The 19,635-nt window shown below is 44.6% G+C and overlaps 2 protein-coding genes across 2 annotated transcripts in view; one reads left to right on the top strand and one right to left on the bottom strand.

Moving 5' to 3' along the window:
• ntn1b (netrin 1b) overlaps positions 1-19,635 on the top strand; it is a 64,046-nt gene that overhangs the window by 22,340 nt on the left and 22,071 nt on the right. The window contains exon 3 of the mRNA XM_015945251.3: positions 16,371-16,559. Within this exon, the coding sequence (XP_015800737.3) occupies positions 16,371-16,559 (189 nt within the window). The remainder of the gene's footprint in view (positions 1-16,370; positions 16,560-19,635) is intronic.
• The window catches only part of LOC139062264 (uncharacterized), a 56,584-nt gene continuing 42,522 nt past the window's right edge, over positions 5,574-19,635 (bottom strand). The window contains exons 7-8 of the mRNA XM_070543134.1: positions 11,956-12,082; positions 5,574-5,701 (exon numbers count right to left, since the gene is read on the bottom strand). The gene's annotated coding sequence lies outside the window, so the exon portion shown is untranslated. The remainder of the gene's footprint in view (positions 5,702-11,955; positions 12,083-19,635) is intronic.

Raw genomic sequence — 19,635 nt, 5'->3', positions numbered from 1 at the left:
CGGCAGTCTTCAGAATCAGAATCAGAAGTTTTTATTGCCATATGTGTGCCAAGTCACAACATTAGGAAATTGCTGCAGTATTTTGGTGCAGAAGGTAAGATAGAAAAATAATTAATTAAGAGATAAGCAAATATAAGAACTAATAAAACACTCATGATAAAATTATTAATGTAAAAAGTGGCAAGAATTAGAGAAGCAGCTATCTACTCCGTGTAGGTATTAATCTGAGTGTTTGTTGAATGGTTCAAGCACAGCATCGGGTCACGTGACTGGGACCAATCAACTTGAGTGGGCTGCCGTAGGATTTTCATTCAAAAGTCCAACTGCAGAGAGAAAGAAACTGTTTTTGTGGCGAGAGGTTCTGGTCCGAATGGATCTGAGCCTTCTGCCAGATGGGAGCGAGTCAAAGAGACTGTGTCCAGGGTGAGACGAGTCAGCTATTATCCGACCTGCACGCCTCAATGTCCTAGAGGTGTACAGATCTTGAATGGAGGGGAGTTTGCATCCAATGACCTTCTCTGCAGAGCGCATGACACACTGCAGCCTCCTCGTGTCCCTGGTGGTAGCTCCAGCGTACCACACGGTGATGGAGGAGGTGAGGATGGACTCGATGATAGCGGAGTAGAAATGCCTCATTGACTGTGGTGATAGGTTGAATTTCTTCAACTGCCTCAGGAAATACATCCTCTGCTGGGCCTTTTTTCTGATGGTGGTGATGGTGGGCTCCCATTTGAGGTCCTGGGTGATGGTGGTGCCCAGGAAGCGACATGAGTCCACCATCGTGATGGGAGTGCCAGACAGGTTTAAGGGAGGGATGGGGGTGTGTGTGTTTCCTAAAGTCCACAACAAAGTCTTTCTGGAAACCGTAGAGAAACTGGGCCACACTCGTTCTGTACTCGGTGTGAACGAGGGCTAACTTTTAAAACGGTCCTAACTGTGCTGGAAAACAGATTTGGTGGAAATGTAATAGGCTGCAAAGAAGCCAAATGCCTAAGTTTCCTATGGACAACTCAGATTCTGAGGAATCTTGTGATTCCATAGGAATGATTTCAGTGTCTTTTCAGACACAGCTAAAGCCCTTCTAATGATAAAACGAGACATAAAAGTCACAAAGGTGTAGGGCTGCACAATATATCGTAAATATATCATTATCGCGATATCAGCATGCACAATATGTATATCGCAAAGAACAGAAAAATATCGCAATGAATGGTCAGCTCAAGTGTTTGCTACACATGATGCATGCTGTCAACCAAACGGAAACGTGATGTTTTTTTTTAACAAATCACATAGAACTCTTCACCCATTTAGCCAATTGGGTGGTTCTCACAGGTTAGATGCCCGCCCCCGAGGCGGACGGCACTTGATTTTGACGGTTAGCTAACACCTAAGTTAGCTTTGTTCTGCTTTTCCCGGGATCCACCGATTGCCTTTTCTTGTTCATTTTAATTTTCCCTTTCCTCACATCTTTAGCTTTTGTCATTTTTATGATTTTTTTATTTCTTTGTTTTTGATCATTTTTGTTCCTGAGTTAAGTTTTTATTTATCGCAAGTAACATCGTCATCGCAATATTAATCATTGTTATGGAACATCGCAGGTTTTCCTAATATCGTGCAGCTCTACAAAGGTGTATAAGCAACAGCCCTGCTGAGTGAATCCATTCTTCCTTTTTCCCAAACATCCTCCTGTCATCATCGTTAAATCCACACCACAAAAGCCTCATCATGTTCCAATCTTGTTGTCTTATTCACGCCACCTCTTATTAAACTTGATCAAAGACGGGAGGATTGGAACCATTTGCATGATGATGTTTTCATATTTGTTATGTGACTCCACAGTTGCAGAGCCTGACACTTTATCTTCTAGACTGGAGATAAAAACCTTTCTGCTCAGCTACAGTTGATTTTCTTTTGCTGTTTACATATTTTCTTATAAAAAGAATCAAAAACAGTCTGGAAACTTGTGAAACGAGTCAATGTGTAGGCTTTGTTGATGTCTTCGCCCTCATGGAAATCACAGCTGCAGTGATGTTTGGTTGAAATATTTACTGTGTGTGTGTGTGTGTGTGTGTGTGTGTGTGTGTGTGTGTGTGTGTGTGTGTGTGTGTTTGGTGACAGCTGGCTTTCGGACAACCCTTGCTGATGGATCAGGGTGCTGGTGCCGGCTCTTAATGTGCTTTTAAAAAAAAACCATAATAAAACATGCTCGAATAAAAAAGTCTACCACCTGTGTGAACATTAGACTCTGTGTACCTTAAAATCTTTGTCTAAAGTGATTTAAAGAAGCAACATGTACGATTTTTACAGTGAAATAATCTCAAAACTGTCTAATTTCTCAGTCATGTTGGAAGGAAGTTGACATTAAACACGCTTTATATTCAGACGGCTGTTTTTTTTTCCAGTTTTTCTTTTTTTCAAAAAGCCAAAGAGGGACGCATAGTCTGTGTTTACAATCTGTGAGCCTTGGCCCACAGGGTTTCCTGGTCCGCACTAGCTAAAACAGCTGCGCTAAATCAGACTGCTGCACTTGCTAACACTGCTGCACCTGCTAACACTGCTGCACCTGCTAACACTGCTGCACTTGCTAACACTGCTGCACTTGCTAACACTGCTGCACTCGCTAACACTTCTACACTTGCTAACGCTGCTGCACCTGCTAACACTGCTGCACTTACTAACGCTGCTGCACTTGCTAACACTGCTGCACTCGCTAACACTGCTGCACTTGCTAACGCTGCTGCACTTGCTAACACTACTGCACCTGCTAACACTGCTGCACTTGCTAACGCTGCTGCACTCGCTAACGCTGCTGCACTCGCTAACACTGCTGCACTTTCTAACGCTGCTGCACTTGCTAACACTGCTGCACTTGCTAACACTGCTGCACTTGCTAACACAGCTGTGCCAAATCAGGCTGCTGTGCTTGCTAACACAGCTGTGCTAGCCCACACTGCTGCACGTGCTAAAGCTGCTGTACTTGCTAACACAGCTGCGCTAGCTCAGAATGCTGCGCTTGCTAAAACAGCTGCGCTAGCTCAGATGGCTGCACTTGCTAATGCTGCTGCACTTGCTAACACAGCTGCACTAGCTCAGACTGCTCCACTTGCTAACACTGCTGCACTTGCTAACACAGCTGCACTTGCTAATGCTGCTGCGCTTGCTAACACAGCTGTGCTAGCTCAGACTGCTGCACTTGCCAACACTGCTACACTTGCTAACACAACTGTGCTAGCTCAGACTGCTGCACTTGCTAACGCTGCTGCACTTGCTAACACAGCCGCGCTAGCTCAGACTGCTGTGCTTGCTAATGCTGCTGTGCCAGCATGTGGAATTTAACTTCGGCCGGCAAAACACAGCAGTGTTTTTGTAAAGATCCTAAGCTAGTGACAAGAGATTGGCTCTCGAAGGTCTTGAGCCACTTTGATGGTTCTGACGAGTGTTTTTTCAACCATTATTTGTCCATGTTTCTGTGTCAGGTTATCTTGGCACATAATCTGTGAATATCAGACCCACACAATCTGAGTTTACTAACGTCCTTAGCCTTTAGATTCCCAGGATGGATCTTATTGAATCCCTGACAATCCCTGACTTCTGTTCCAGAGATATCATTCTATATCCAGGTCTCCAGGTTCTGGTTTTTCACTGGAAAATGTGTTCCTTCAACCGCCCAACTGTAATCCCAGTTGTAATCCCTGGTGAAGTCTAACCCTCCAGTTTTAGTGAGTGAGATCTTGTGTTTGCTACTGCTTCTGCTTCCTTTCTTTGCTGCTGGAGATCCACAGATGAACCACGCCTAATCTCTGGTGTCCACTTGCGAGTCTGGGAATTTCCAAGCCTTGCAGCCACACCTACTGCTAGAGTGGGTAAGGCCTGTTCAGTCCGTGTCCCCCACTGCCCCAGTTGGTCCAACCTTTCTGATCCTTACGCGGTGAAACTCCAATAAAAACGAGAGTCTGGTCCTGCTCAGAACTTAAATTGCTAATGCTACGCATCGAGGTGAGTCTGATTGTTTCTAGCTGGAACAAGCTCCAGCTCCTTCCCCACCAGTGTCCAGGAAGTGGATCACCAAAGCTTCCATCTCGGTCTGCTACCCGATACATATTGCGCCAGACCTTTGAAGCTCCTGCTGCAGGTGGTGGTTCAACAGGTGGACGAGCCTATGTAACCGGTTTGAGCTGGACCAAACCAGCCACCATGGTTCTTGCTCCAAGCCCAGGCCTTGCTCCAGGCAGAGACCCTGGTAACCCTGCAGACCGGGTACTTTGGTTTCCGAAGATGCGCTTTTTTCTCGTCTTTCACCTTTGTTGAATTTGCCATGGGCGGTCCTTCTAGGGGCAAACGGCGCTGGACCACCAAAGATCATTAGGCCCCCTCCACCACTGTACAGATTCAAAGATTTCTATTTTTACGCTCCAAATATTATAAAACTGTATTAATTTTATCTGAATGTGATCAAATGCGGCTGTTAATTTTTGAATGTATTACTAGTCAAAAGGCACCTCATAGGTGTCAGCAGTAGACGAGATCAAAGTGTCAAAATAAAAGTGCAAAAGTACTTCATTATTAATAATAAAAACTCTTGTAAAGGAGTATCACCCCCCACACACACGCAGGGGCAGGTGTCACGCGAGCGTCAGACGTTGGCTGTGTTTCTGTTTGCTCTGATTGCTAAACCAGCTCGTCGTGGAAACGTGTAATCTGTACGGAGATCACAGACTGAGCCGAGACCCTGTTTGGTTTGGCAAACATCCTCAGCTTCGATGTGACTGACTGAACGAGATTAGACACAGTGAGAGCGTAATTGGCTCTGAGTAAACAGCGATGGATCTGTTGTTCCATCATCCCGAGGATTTGTCGAGGAAGACGTGGCGCATTCCTCCCCACAGCCGTGGATGAACACCTGTTGACAGGGCTGGAAAACGACCGCTTCTGCGGCACTTCCCGGCAACCCGAACATCTTTAGAGCTCAACGGATGTTTGCTCCTAAAGTGTGTTCCCCCACACCCATCAGAGTGAATAACCACCTCCAGCAGCCCGTGGGATGAGCAACGCTCGTCTGCACACCCACACAGAGCGCTCCCCACACAACGCCTGATAGACGGCACTTGAACATAAATAGATCGGACCAGCATGGCTCTAAGTGGGCCCTTGAGAGGAAAACGAGAGCAGAGGCAGAAGAGAGACTGCCTTCTTGGACTGTCTGCTGAGAATATCTGTATAAAATCAGCTCGTTTTAATTTCAGCTGATAAATAACTGATCTCTTTATTGATCATTTAAATAAACCGCTTTAATTTTGATTGAAAGCAGCTTTTGGGAGAGCTGAAACATCAGACAGATGATTTGTGATTATTAACTGATGTGGGGACAGTTTTTTATTTATTTTGTTGTGACAGTCTCTCCGTCAGAAAAAAGTTCATGTACATATTTGAGAAATGTTTTATTTGGTTAATTATTCTCTGCCCGTGCCTGTGTGTGGTGTAGAAATCCTTAGAAGAACAACTACAACTAATTAGCCTTTGGAGCCAACCTGATGCACAATCTTAGGTGTGTTCTTGCTGTGTCTTTGTAAATCCATGCTTTCGTTCTTTTTTAAACACAGAAACAGTTTTGTTTACCTGTTTGTAGCTACGGTTTCGCCGACAGCTGCCGGCTTCTTCAGGCTGACGCTGATGGTGGCGCGTCACTTCCTTCTCCGTTTATCTGCGGGCAGCAGAGGAGCAGCAAAAGAAGAAGCAGAAAGTACAATAAAAAAGTCAGCCGTAACAGATCATTGCTTAAGAGAAAACCATATAATGGACTGGGACAACACACGGATCATAACCACTGAACAACAAAAATACAAAAGATGGATCAAGGAAGCAATAGAGATAAGGAGACGTGGATGTGGGACCATGAACAGGGACGACGGAGTTTACACGCTGGACCGCGCATGGGACTGCATCGTCGGAGAGGGGAGAGCGGGCAGTAGAGGGCGACAACGTCCTCTGCTGCCCGCAGATAAACGGAGAAGGAAGTGACGCGCCACCATCAGCGTCAGCCTGAAGAAGCCGGCAGCTGTCGGCGAAACCGTAGCTACAAACAGGTAAACAAAACTGTTTCTGTGTTTAAAAAAGAACGAAAGCACTGATGCACAATGGCCACCAGCCAGGGGCGCCTCCAGAAATTCTTGATAGGGGTGGCCAGATGGGGCCAAAGACATTTTTGGGGTGGTACACCAAATTGGTCCTTGTGGTAACTCTGGTTGAATTTAGTCTGTGGCGATGTGCTGCACTGCACCTTTATTCATTTTTATTAAAATAACAGTACATATCCAAAACATTGAACTTAAATTTTACAAACACAAACATTTTAGAAAAATAAATTTCAGTTTTTTAAAACGTTACCCCAAATTTGTATATTATACTTAAATATATATTGTTTAGGTTAATTCACCTGTTGATGTGTTCACAAAAAAAAACTAAGGAGATAAAAACTTTTTAAAGTGGCGAGCAGCAGAAAAATTTGCATTTTTTTATTCTGATTATTTCTTTACTCATTAATTGTAATATTTTATTTTGTTTTACAATCATGTCTTGCATAAACAAGATTAAGATATGGTTTGACTGAACATTAATATGATTTGTTAACACTGGCTTTTCCTGGGGGGGGGGCAGCAATTTTCTAGGGGGTGGCCATGGCCACCCCTGGCCACCCCTTGGGGGTGCCCTTGCCACCAGCAGGAAAGGAGGGTGAAGGGTCTTGCTCATAGACCCTACAACAGATGTAGCCTGGGTTTAAACCGGCAACCCACTGGTAACCTGGCGAGCTCCTGAGCCACTGTCACCCTGGTGCACATAAACATTTTCTTCAACCCCATCACCTGCATTAGCTGCAGAAAGTCAGTAGATGGGAAAATAAGACAAAGGTAGTTTTTTCTGCATCACAGGGAAATTTAGCATCTTTCCAGTAGTGTGTAGTTTCCTGCCACTAGGGGGCAGTACATACATTTCAGTGTAGTTTTACATCAGAGCTTCCTGGCTGTCGCTAGTTTAACAGACATTACAGTAGATGTTAGCTGTGGAGCAGAAAGCATCCCACTGCGCAAAGACCTAGTTTGGACGTCCTACAGATGTGGTCTGGACCGACGGACTCAGTGTAGACATGAACGTCACGTCCATGCGACGTTGATTGTCCTCTAGTTAATTCCACCGAGAGAAAGCAATGCCGATTGTAGTTTTCTGGCGCTGTCCTTTCCAGATCTGCTCGAAGGCCCGCGCTTCCCGATGACGTCATGGCAACACCGCTCAGCCAAAATACATCGCATCTCTTTTTCAATCCTGTTCTTTCACGAATGTTTTGGTAGGAGTTAAATCAGATTTGTTATTACATTCCGGTTTCTCATTGCCTGAAGGATTTTGAACTCGGTAACAAAACTTCTAAAGGTCATGGAAAGGTGCAAATGTAAACAACAATGGAGGAAAGGCAAGAGTGACGTATGTCTGAGCTTCTGACTCCTCTACAGTCACGTGTACAAAGATATGAACCCAAAATGCAAACTTATACTTCATTTATTGAAACAGTTTGTCAGTTTAAAAGTTTCCCATGATGCAATAATTCTATACATTTAACCCTTTAAGACCTGCCATAGAACTTATATATACATTTTTACATAAGGTGGTGCTATTTTTTGGAGTATTTCAACTTCCTATACATCAACACAACCCTTACATTCTAAATTTTAATAATATATATGTAAAAATGTTCATAGCAACTAAATAGTTTACTAAAAATGCAATTATCCATACAGAAACGTATAATTGTTTTTTGTTTTTACAAATATTTTTCATTATACAGAAATTCCACACCTTTATCCCTCAAAGTTGTCAATGAAAAAAAGTTGCAAACAATCGTTTCAAACAACCACAAATTTATTTGAAGTGTTTCCATAAATCAGTTTCTGAGCTACACTCATTTATATAAACCGTAACAAAAACAAAAACATAAATAATAACAATCTGCAGGAGTCTAATATATTAATATTGAATATTTGAAGCAATTTTTTCTGTAATATATAGTTTTCCTTTTCTCTCACTAATAATAATAACAATAATAAAGAATTTTGCATGAACATTTACGTGAGGAAACAGAAAGTGAAACGTAAACATCACCCGGCGCTGTAATGGTGTCAACCGCTTCGAGGAGGGAGGATGTACCGTTTGGAGGGTCCGTGAGTCATCAAAACATTCGTAGTGTTCTGTGTGAGTGTGTCGGGAGTTTGAAGTGGTGTGTGAGTGTGTCGGGAGTTCGCAGTGGTGTGTGAGTGTGTCGGGAGATTGTAGTGGTGTGTGAGTGTGTCGGGAGTTCGCAGTGGTGTGTGAGTGTGTCGGGAGATTGTAGTGGTGTGTGAGTGTGTCGGGAGTTCGCAGTGGTGTGTGAGTGTGTCGGGAGTTCGTAGCGGTGTGTGATGTGTGTTGGGAGTTCGTAGTGGTGTGTGAGTGTGTCGGGAGATTGTAGTGGTGTGTGAGTGTGTCGGGGGTTCGTAGTGGTGTGTGTGTGTGTGTCGGGAGTTTGTAGTGGTGTGTGAGTGTGTCGGGGGTTCGTAGTGGTGTGTGTGTGTCGGGAGTTCGTAGTGGTGTGTGAGTGTGTCGGGAGTTCGTAGTGGTGTGTGATGTGTGTCGGGAGTTCGTAGTGGTGTGTGATGTGTGTCGGGAGTTCGTAGTGGTGTGTGAGTGTGTCGGGAGTTCGTAGTGGTGTGTGATGTGTGTCGGGAGTTCGTAGTGGTGTGTGAGTGTGTCGGGAGTTCGTGTTGGTATGTGAGTGTGTCGGGAGTTTGTGTTGGTGTGTGAGTGTGTCGGGAGTTCATAGTGGTGTGTGAGTGTGTCGGGAGTTCGTAGTGGTGTGTGAGTGTGTCGGGAGTTCGTAGTGGTGTGTGAGTGTGTCGGGAGTACGTAGTAATGTGTGATTGTGTCAGGAGTTTGAAGTGGTGTGTGAGTGTGTCGGGAGTACGTAGTAATGTGTGATTGTGTCAGGAGTTTGAAGTGGTGTGTGAGTGTGTCGGGAGTTCGCAGTTGTGTGTCGGGAGTTCGTAGCGGTGTGTGATGTGTGTCGGGAGTTTGTAGTGGTGTGTGAGTGTGTCGGGAGTTCGTGTTGGTGTGTGAGTGTGTCGGGAGTTCGTAGTGGTGTGTGAGTGTGTCGGGAGTTCGTAGTGGTGTGTGAGTGTGTCGGGAGTTCGTAGTGGTGTGTGAGTGTGTCGGGAGTACGTAGTAATGTGTGATTGTGTCAGGAGTTTGAAGTGGTGTGTGAGTGTGTCGGGAGTTCGCAGTTGTGTGTCGGGAGTTCGTAGCGGTGTGTGATGTGTGTCGGGAGTTTGTAGTGGTGTGTGAGTGTGTTGGGAGTTTGTAGTGGTGTGTGATGTGTGTCGGGAGTTTGTAGTGGTGTGTGATGTGTGTCAGGAGTTTGAAGTGGTGTCTGAGCGTGTCGGGAGTCCGTAGTGGTGTGTGATGTGTGTCGGGAGTTTGTAGTGGTGTGTGATGTGTGTCGGGAGTTTGTAGTGGTGTGTGAGTGTGTCAGGAGTTTGAAGTGGTGTCTGAGCGTGTCGGGAGTTTGAAGTGGTGTCTGAGCGTGTCGGGAGTCCGTAGTGGTGTGTGAGTGTGTCGGAGTTTGTAGTGGTGTGTGAGTGTGTCGGGAGTTTGTAGTGGTGTGTGAGTGTGTCGGAGTTTGTAGTGGTGTGTGAGTGTGTCGGGAGTTTGTAGTGGTGTGTGATGTGTGTCGGGAGTTTGTAGTGGTGTGTGAGTGTGTCGGGAGTTTGAAGTGGTGTGTGAGTGTGTCGGGAGTTTGAAGTGGTGTGTGAGTGTGTCGGGAGTTTGAAGTGGTGTGTGAGTGTGTCGGGAGTTTGTAGTGGTGTGTGAGTGTGTCGGGAGTTTGAAGTGCTGTGTGAGTGTGTCGGGAGTTTGTAGTGGTGTGTGAGTGTGTTGGGAGTTTGTAGTGATGTGTGACTGTGTCGGGAGTTTGTAGTGGTGTGTGATGTGCGTCCGGAGTTTGTAGTGGTGTGTGAGTGTGTCGGGAGTTCGTAGTGGTGTGTGAGTGTGTCGGGAGTTTGTAGTGGTGTGTGAGTGTAACGGGAGTACGTAGTGGTGTGTGAGTGTGTCGGGAGTTTGAAGTGGTATGTGAGTGTGTCGGGAGTTCGCAGTGGTGTGTGAGTGTGTCGGGAGTTCGCAGTGGTGTGTGAGTTTGTTGGGAGTTTGTAGTGGTGTGTGAATGTGTGTCGGGAGTTCGTAGTGGTGTGTGAATGTGTGTCGGGAGTTCGTAGTGGTGTGTGAGTGTGTCGGGAGTTTGTAGTGGTGTGTGAATGTGTGTTTGAAGCCCTGTGAGCTGCAGATGAGAACGACACAGCGTCTGCGCAGCACTCCTGGACGTGTTCAGTGTGTGCGATATAAGTGAACTCGGGTTTAATATGCAAAAAAGTGTTTTAGTTCTATCTTATTTAGTTTCTGTTTTCCAAGCATTTGAACGCAGATATGCAAGTGGGAGCGCCGGCGCTCCCACCTGTCTTAAAGGGTTAAACATCGCTGACGTTTTGGCAGACCGCAGAACAAAACAAAAACAAGTGATCTGTTTACATGAACTGTCACCCTGCACTGTGATCCTCTCATCTGTAGCCATGACTCCACGATTTCTCAGCAGGTCTTAGTTCAGATGGCAAATGTTGCCTTTCTGCTGGAAACACACCAGCTTTCATTCACCTTTTCACAACCAAAGCCCCGCTGCTTTTCCCCACACACTTCCCTTCAGTGGAGATAACATCTGGGATAAGAAAGTTACAAACACTGAGAGGGAAGGGAGGCAGAAAGCGAGGGAGGGTGTGTGTGTGTGTGTGTGTGTGTGTGTGTGTGTGTGTGTGTGTGTGGGTGAGAGAGAGAGAGAGAGAGAGAGAGAGAGAGAGAGAGAGAGAGAGAGAGAGTTCTTCAAAGCTGGTTTAGAGCATGTTGGATCAGCCGTGTGGAGGGAAGTGTGGAAGATAAGCCCTTGGCAGCTGCCAAACACCTCTGTGTTCAGTGTGTGAGTGTGCGTGTGCATGTGTGTGTGTGTGTGTGTGTGTGTGTGTGTGTGTGTGTGTGTGTGTGTGTGTCTGGGCCTTCATTTCAGGAGGAATGTTTCTGAATCCCGACCACCTGCCAGCCTTGGTCTCTCGTGCCAGGTGTGAGCTAACTTGTACGTGATTCAGAACGCTGATGACTACAGAGCATATGCGGCGGTCTTATCGCTCACTCTTTTTGTAATAACATTAAGAAGGGTGCACTGATGGAGAGATTATCTAAATGTGAGCAACTGCTGCAGGCGGTAATCCTTCCAAATAAACCAGGAAGTTTACGGAGTTGTAGGGAGCGTGCAGAAGAAGCAATCAGCAGCTGTTTTTAGTTTACCTGTTCTGATTACGGGAGCTAACGCGGTAGCCAGCGTTGCTGAATTAGCAACTGGGCCGGTATTAACCAGACAAAACAGAAGGGATGTAAATCTTTTTGATGTGTGTGGCTGAGCAGAAGAAAGGTTTCCTGCTCAGCACCAGCAAAGTTCAAAGGTCAAATTCACAAGCAGGTGGTGGAACGAACCAAAGTTTGAACTTGAACTTTACTTTTCCAGCCGTCGTTACTCCCAAGCCGACCCAGAGGTGGCCGAGCTCCTGCCATCTGTTCAGCTCACTGCTAAATCTTATGTGTCGACCTTTCGATTGGTTATGCTGTTTATGCTAAACTTTGGTATTTGAAGAGTTCATATTTAAAATTGGCTAACAGCAACGCAACTCTTCCACTGCCTTTGTTGATGTTTTATCTCCATAAATAAAACAACCCTTATTGTATTATGCCATGTTGTGGAGTTGCTAATGCTAATGTTAGCTTCTAGCTACTTGCCAAGACACTCTCAGCCTCCACGACCATGAAATAGGTGTGTGTGTGTGTGTATGTGCAGATTTTTACCTGGTGGACTTCTTCTTCCAGCTCTTGGAGAGTTCAGACGCTTTTTTCCTCCTCTCCTCCCTATCTTATCCCAAGGCTCTTTGTCGGTCTTTGGGTGCACTGCGCTTCTCTGGATTTTTTCTGGAAACTGGAAATGATAAAAAATGAACCTGGTCAGTTGGTCTCTCAATGCGATGGACAAAATTTTTTCAATGATGAGAACGGGAGAAGGGGCTCCTGGCTGTCCCTCTGGGACAGAGCCAGCTGGGTATATCATGGACTCCTGAAAACAGTGGAACCTGATCTGCTTGTCTCAACTGTCTGTAGAGGATACTGAAGATGTCTGGATATTTGTGGTTTTGGTGTCAGGTTTTCTGCTTTTTGGCCTTGGAGGTTACCTGACTTACTGGAAAATTAAGAGCTGTCGAGGAATATTGGCTCAATCCCTGAGCTCAGGGATGGATTACACCGCACTGTGAATGCACAAACTCATATTATTGTCGAGATGAGTCGTAAGGTTGGAACTTTGGCTGAGATTCAGACTCTGGCACAGAAGGTGTATTCGATCAAGGAGCGAGTTGACGAATCAGTGCGGATTGGAATAGACTAATTACGCCATTATTGGATTGAGAGGGGTTGAGGACCAACGGAACTTTAAAACAGAGAGGAAATTATCTCTGTCTGGCCCCAAAACAAGTTCTCATCTGAATCTGGTGCCCTTGAGCCTGTGAGGCTGAAGTGATTACTCCTCCTCAGAAGAAATGTGGAATGCTGCCGTCGCCATGACAACTCTGTCTCCCTAACGGAGGTGACAAGCGCTGCTTATCCTGGCTGCATGCACTGATGTGAGGAGAGTCCCCAACCCTACCTCCCCACCTAGTGGACACTTATGTTATGTGGTGTCTGAAGCCTGTTGCATATCTGTCTGATGTGTTTTTTGCATAGCAAAGCTGCCCTCCCTGTAGAGGTTAACTCTGAAGTACCTTCTTTTTCCTCCACCTGACTCAATCCTCATGTAACCCTCTGATCTCTATTAAGGTAGCGGGACTCGGGTTGCGAATGACCACACTCACCAATTCTTGTCATGTGTCTATGTATGAATGTCTGATCTCAGAATTGTGTGTACTGAAACTCTAATTTCCCTCTGGGATTAATAAAGTATATTTGAATTGAATTGAGTGGGGCTTCGGAGTGGGTTCTGGAAGGTTTTACCTGAGCTGCTGTGCAGCAGAACGTGTGTCTAATGTTTGCATGTGTGTGTCAAAAGCCAGTGTACCAAATTCTGCAACCATCACCGTTGCATTTTTTTAAATGCGGCTATCTAGAACAACTTTAGCAATAATACATACTGCTCCTTTAGTGCCTACATCTACTTTTATTGTGTGGCTCTGTAACAATAGCACTCTTTCCACCTGTAACGCCGCCACCAGGGGACAACACACCCGTATAGTAATCCTGAGAATTCACCTGGATGCTTTAAGGCCAGAAGTGGTTTAAGTAAAACCAGTGGCGGAATTAGCAATTTGGGGGCCCAAGGCGAACACAGACATGGGGCCCCCCTTTGTCACGGCGGGGAACACCAGAATAAATCCAGATGCAGGAGGCTGAGAGAACCCGGTTTAGATCCAGAGATTTAATAACACAAAATCACCGCACCAGTGGGAAACTCAGAAGGTCACTCGCAGAGGAATCACAGCAGTACATCCACAGGCTCTAAACAGACTATTTAGTATAACGCCACGCTGAGCACTGGACCCAGCTGCTTAAATAAGAGTGGTGGCAATCTAGGAAATTGCAGTCAGCTGCGACACTCCAAGTGCTCCACAGAGGGGCGGGACACTCAGGAGCCACGGCCGACCTGCACAGAACTAGAAACACAACTCTTAACACAGAAACAAGCAAAGGGAGAACACATAATATACAAATAAAACAACCAGAAGGAGCAGCCCATAACACCCTTACACTAAATTTTCAGCAATCTTATCTAACTCCACCCTCTTCTGACATGAGTTATTTTCACTTTTTATTAGTCCTCCTCTTTTTCTGTCTTTCCCTTTGAGTGCTCTCTTCTTCCTATCAGTGCTTCTGCCTTTCTTTTTTTTTTCTCTTCAATTTTCCATTTTGGTCCATGTTTTCCTCCCTTTAAACATTTTCCATTGTCGTTCCTTTCTGCTTCCTTTGATGTTTACATAGAAAAACGACGTCACTTTCAGAAGCCAAGATAAAAGCTTTTTTAAAGCGAGCTGCTCCTTTCTCTTATTGAAGCCACTAGGAAACTCTATTTCATGCTTCATGTTTTGACTCCCGCTTTGAGTTTGTTACGAACACTCCCGCCTCTCTTCTTCTTCTTGGTTGTGGTCTTATGGCACTTGGCAAACAACAATTTGGTGCATTACTGCCACCAACTGGATTTGTGTGGAATGACTACAAATCACTTCCTGTTTGTGCATCGGCATCTTAAAGGAATAGTCCATTGTGGCATTAACCATCGACATATAAATATTGTACAATGGGTTTCCATAGACTCCAATAACACGTTTTTGAGCTAAAATGGGAGGTGGCCACCACCGCCATTTTGACCGTGTCACAGGTTCCGTCAAGCCCAGACAATTCCATAAAAGGGAAGAGAGGTGGAGCTGAGGGTGGGGCTGTAAGGCTGGGATCAACTGACAACACCCGTTAGAACTAGCTACAAGCTAACCTGAAGCTAACCCAAAGCTAACGCGGAGGTGGGAGCTAAGCTAATGGAGGTAGCAACCTAGCTACAACCGGAGTTAACTGTGCACAACACCAGAGCTTCTGAGTCAGAGATACGCCGGGCTGACCGCTGGGTAAAACCGGGTGGAACACAGAGGTCTCCGAGAGCTCCACAAGCCGGCAGCCGCACAGCAGACAAGCGCCGCTGCGATCTGAGATGTGCAGAGTTGCCGCTCGGGAGAATCGGGTGGAAAGGTTTCCATCCGAGACCTCCACAAGCCGGCAGCCCGCGCAGCACACAGAAGCCGTGATCAGACAGAGATGCGCCGAGCTGCGGGGAGGGGAAAACCGGGAGGAAAACATCGGTCTCCCGAGAGCTCCACATGCCAATAGTGGGAACCCAGCTCCACCAACATGTTATATTTCAACCCATTTTCTAAAGTGCAGCATTATGTTAAATGCACTGGGTTTTACCCTATTACATTTAAATTTCATGGTTAAACAGTACATGTTAAAATCTAAGCTCAGCTCGGCAGTGACCTAAAATACATAAATATAATTTTACTTACCGAAAAAAATGAAGTGGAGACTCCTTGGACGCTCTATTAGTGCAATTAATGCCACAGCAAGTCATTTTGTCCAACAATTGCACAAAAAATATCCAAACAAGAATACACAAACACAGAGACTCAAAATCCCAGAGCAGTTTTTAGACGAGGCCGAGGCTCTACTGAGGCCTTTCCACGGAGCTAGCTCTGTGGTCACGTGGGTCTGATGCTCATTAATTATACAGAATTTTAGGCTTTTAATACACTTAAACAGAAGAGTGAGACCCCCCCCTCAGAGTTGTCATGAGTGTAAACTAGATCATTTAAACCAAAAACATGTTTTGGTACCAGGCTGTAAACATGTTTATTTCTGCTGTGAAATTGGTGTTTTTAACATGGGAGTCAATGAGGATTTGCTCGCTTCTGACACCAGCCCCTAGTGGATGCGGGTGGAACTGCAATATTTGGTACTTCCGGGTTGACTTCAATTTTTGAGCCGCATTGTGGGGGCTTGGCATTAACAGAGCCCCCCCCCCCATCCCAATATAAGGGGGCCCCAGGCGGCCACCCTAATGGTAATACCGCCACTGAGTAAAAGAAGAGAGGCACCCAAAAATAACCAGCTGGTGATCAGGTTTGGCCAATATGCCATTTTGTTTTTGAACAAATGATTAAAATATTGAAATTTGATTGTTTTTACTTTAAAAAGTATTCTGTTACTCGTGGTTTTACTTTGAGATAAACCCAAATCTACATCGACGGGTAAGAGCTGTTGAAGAATCTGAGATTTGCAACGGCCTTCAGATCCAGAATGGCTGCATCTCTAGTGAAAACACTTTCCATGCAATAACAACTCCTGCCGACAGATTGGTCTGAACGTTTTCTGCTGATGCTGCTGATACGCTCGTCTCTCTGCTGAAGATGTTCTGCTGGAAACGAGACGAACAGGATGAAAGGTGTCAGCAGGTAACAGGAAGCAGATCTGCTGATAAGTTCACACAACATCTCATTCACTGACAGTCTGGAAATCTCTTAAGGAGCTGTGAAAACGTCCCCAAGCTGCTCGGAGGGCAGGAACTTTGTGTTTGCACACGCCGGCTTCGGCGGATGAGTTTCTTCTTGTTCATCTGCACGACGCTGCCTGTGTGTGACGTTCACGTGTTGAAACCATTTCTGTGTCTGTCCGTTCAGCCTGTCACTGCAACCTGCACGCCCGTCGCTGTCGTTTCAACATGGAGCTGTACAAGCTGTCGGGCCGAAGGAGCGGCGGAGTCTGCCTGAACTGTCGACACAACACAGCAGGACGCCACTGCCACTACTGCAAGGAGGGCTACTACAGGGACATGACCAAGTCCATTTCTCACCGCAGAGCGTGCAAAGGTAAGCCGTGTTACTGAGGCTGGATTCTAACTACAGACCCCCTAGGTAAGAGTTAGCTTTAGTTTGCAGGGATGAAAATGTAAACCAATCAGGTGTTTCTGATAAACCAGCCAACTGATACTTTTCAGGGGATGATTTAAGTCAGGGTTTCTCAACGGAGGCTGTAGCGCCCCCCAGTGGGCATTCAGACTATATAAGGGGGCGGTGAAGGTTTTTTGCCACTGAAGGGGGCGCTGAGATGCTAATGGTGGGCGCTAGCGATACAGGACATTCATAACAGACAATGGCTCAGAATAAAAAGAAGTGTTGACAGTACAATGTGGACTCGGTATGGATGTATTCCTTCACCCACGAATCCACAACTCCCCATGTGCCTGCTTTGTGAACAAGTTTTTTCAAACAAAGCAATGAAACCCTCCCGGCTTAAGGAGCATTAGAGGTAGCATTAGCAGTATGTTTGCGCGAAGCTCGAAGTTACTGGACCGAGGATTATTAGCTTCCTACAATATCTCATTGCTAATAGCTAAAAACATTTTTTTATTATACTTTTTTATGACATATTTGTATTAAACAGTTTCAAACTCTAGGCTGAATTTATTTATTAATTTTTTTATTATGATTTTTGTATCAAAAAACTTTCCGTTTCTCTTTCATTGGTGGGGAGTAAGGGATCTCAGCATGGCAGGGGGGCGTTTAGCTGAAAAAGGTTGAGAAACCCTGATTTAAGTTCTTCTCTTAAGCTGAAAACTAAGGTCTCTTTGAATTACCTCAGCTCAGAGACAAAAGACAAATGGAATAAACAAATATCAGGATTCATTTGGAAAAGCAAAAAACCAAGAATTAGAAAATCTACCCTACAACTAGCAAAGGAACAAGGAGGGAGGGCTGTGCCAAACATAGCATAGCATAGCATAGCATAGTTTATTTATATAGCATGTTTAAAATGCAGCATGGGAGCTGCCCAAAGTGCTGCACAGGCTAAAACAAAACACAACCATTACAAGGAGCTAAAACAAAGGATAAAATTCTCAATCAAAAGCAGATAAAACATGATGAATACTAAGAACACAATTAAAACAATGATACAATAAAACAGTAAAACGAGTCACTGTCTGAAAGCCAAAGTGTAAAAGTGGGTCTTTAAACGAGATTTAAAAACCGCCAGAGATGGAGCCTGCCGAACTCCAATGGGCAATGAGTTCCATAGCTTTGGGGCAGCATGCACAAATGCTCGATCCCCCAGCGATTTTAGTCTCATCCGCGGCGTGTGCAGCAGCAAAAGGTCAGCCGACCTCAACGTGCGACTGGTGCTACCACACAGCGCAAATTGGACCACTCATAGATTGGTGTGACCCACAAAACTTAAACCACTGGAAAACAATAGAGACCGAAGGAAAAGAAATACCAATCCAAACATTACTGGGGGGAAAATACCAAAAATGAATATTGGACAAAAAAATAAATAAATAGAAAAATTAGACCCAATATCAAAGTTTAGCTTGGAAACCTGGTGGAAGATAAGCAAGAAACTAAAAATAGACAGAGAAATAAGATTACTAAGATGGATAGGTTGGGACTCGGACTTTGAACCGGGAAAGATGGACAATAGATTCAAAAAATGGAACGAGACAGGAATGACAGCAATAGGAACAATTCAGAAAAAAGGGGTGCTAAACAGTTTCCAAATTTGAAGTGGAAAATAAGGATATGTTTAGATATCTACAACTAAGAGACTACTATACCAACCGAATTCAACATTAAATTCAAGGGAATGATCAAATAATAACAATGATGATTCAAACATATACAAAACCAGCACCCAAAAGAACACTATCCTTAATATATAAAAAATTAATAACTATAGAAAACCAATCAACGCAATATATCAAAGAAAAATGGGCAAAAGAAATTAAGGAAGAAATACTGGAAGGGGAATGGAATGAGATGTGGGAAACACAAAATAGGACAACACAATCACAAAAATGTAGGGAATTTGCCTGGCAGAACCAAATAAGATACTTTATGACACCTAAAATTACAAGTAAAAAAATACAGAAACAAATGAGCTGTTGGAGGAATTGTGGAAATATAAACCCCAACCATACCCATATATTCTGGGAATGCAAGAGAGTAAAACCTTTTTGGAACCAAATATACAAGAACACTAAAATAATATTAGGATATGTTCCACAGACATTTACATTCATGTACTTAGGATCCATACGGGAAGAAATAGCGAAGGGAGATCAATACCTAATGAGGATACTTATAATAGCAGCCAAGAATGCAATCACTAGGAAATGGCTCAGACCGGAGACCCCAACAATAGAAGAATGGAGGACAATAGTTGAAGAAATACAGGAAATGGAGACACTGACCTACAGACTAAGACTGAAAGAGGAACAAATGCAAAAACAATGGGCTAAATGGAGACGTAATAAGCATATGGATATGAGAAAATAAATGGCAAGGAGAAACCAGCAGATGAGCCGACCTTTATTTATTTAAATTTATTATTTATATAATATTTTGTGGCATGTGGCGGCGATGCTGAACACTAGCATGGCTGATCGTCTTAGCCCGGAACAAGTGCTTCTCTGCAGAGAGGTTCTGGAGTGGAGGTCTGGTTCACAGGGGAAGACAAAATGCAGATTTCCCTGTGATTACCGTACTGACTCATGATGATCTTAACAGATAATCCTGCCATGTGTGGTGCGTTGCAAGCGCTCTGGTTATCCAGGCATATTAATATTTTCTTGGTCTGATTTGGATGCCAGCTGCCTTTTGATTGTGAGACACTTTGTTCAACCAAGCATGGAAAATAAGAGGAAACATCTAAAGTGACTCCCAGCAGAGCTGCTTGCTAGAATATTCTATTTAAATCCATCTGTTCCAACTTTTAATGCTTTATCTGAGACAAAATGACCCTCTGGAAAAACAAGCTCATTGCTGCTTCGCTTTTTTTCTCCAACTTCTTTTTTATTGGCTTTACTTCTCAGACCTGGAGGCTATAATTCATATAAAATATATGATTCAAACTGACACCTGCAGAAAAAATAGCAGAAGCAAAGATTTT

Source organism: Nothobranchius furzeri, chromosome 12, assembly GCF_043380555.1.
Source record: "Nothobranchius furzeri strain GRZ-AD chromosome 12, NfurGRZ-RIMD1, whole genome shotgun sequence".
In the NCBI taxonomy this organism is placed as follows: Eukaryota; Metazoa; Chordata; class Actinopteri; order Cyprinodontiformes; family Nothobranchiidae; genus Nothobranchius; species Nothobranchius furzeri.
Note: the sequence above shows the minus strand (reverse complement) of the source record. Positions and strands in the feature narration are given on the sequence as shown.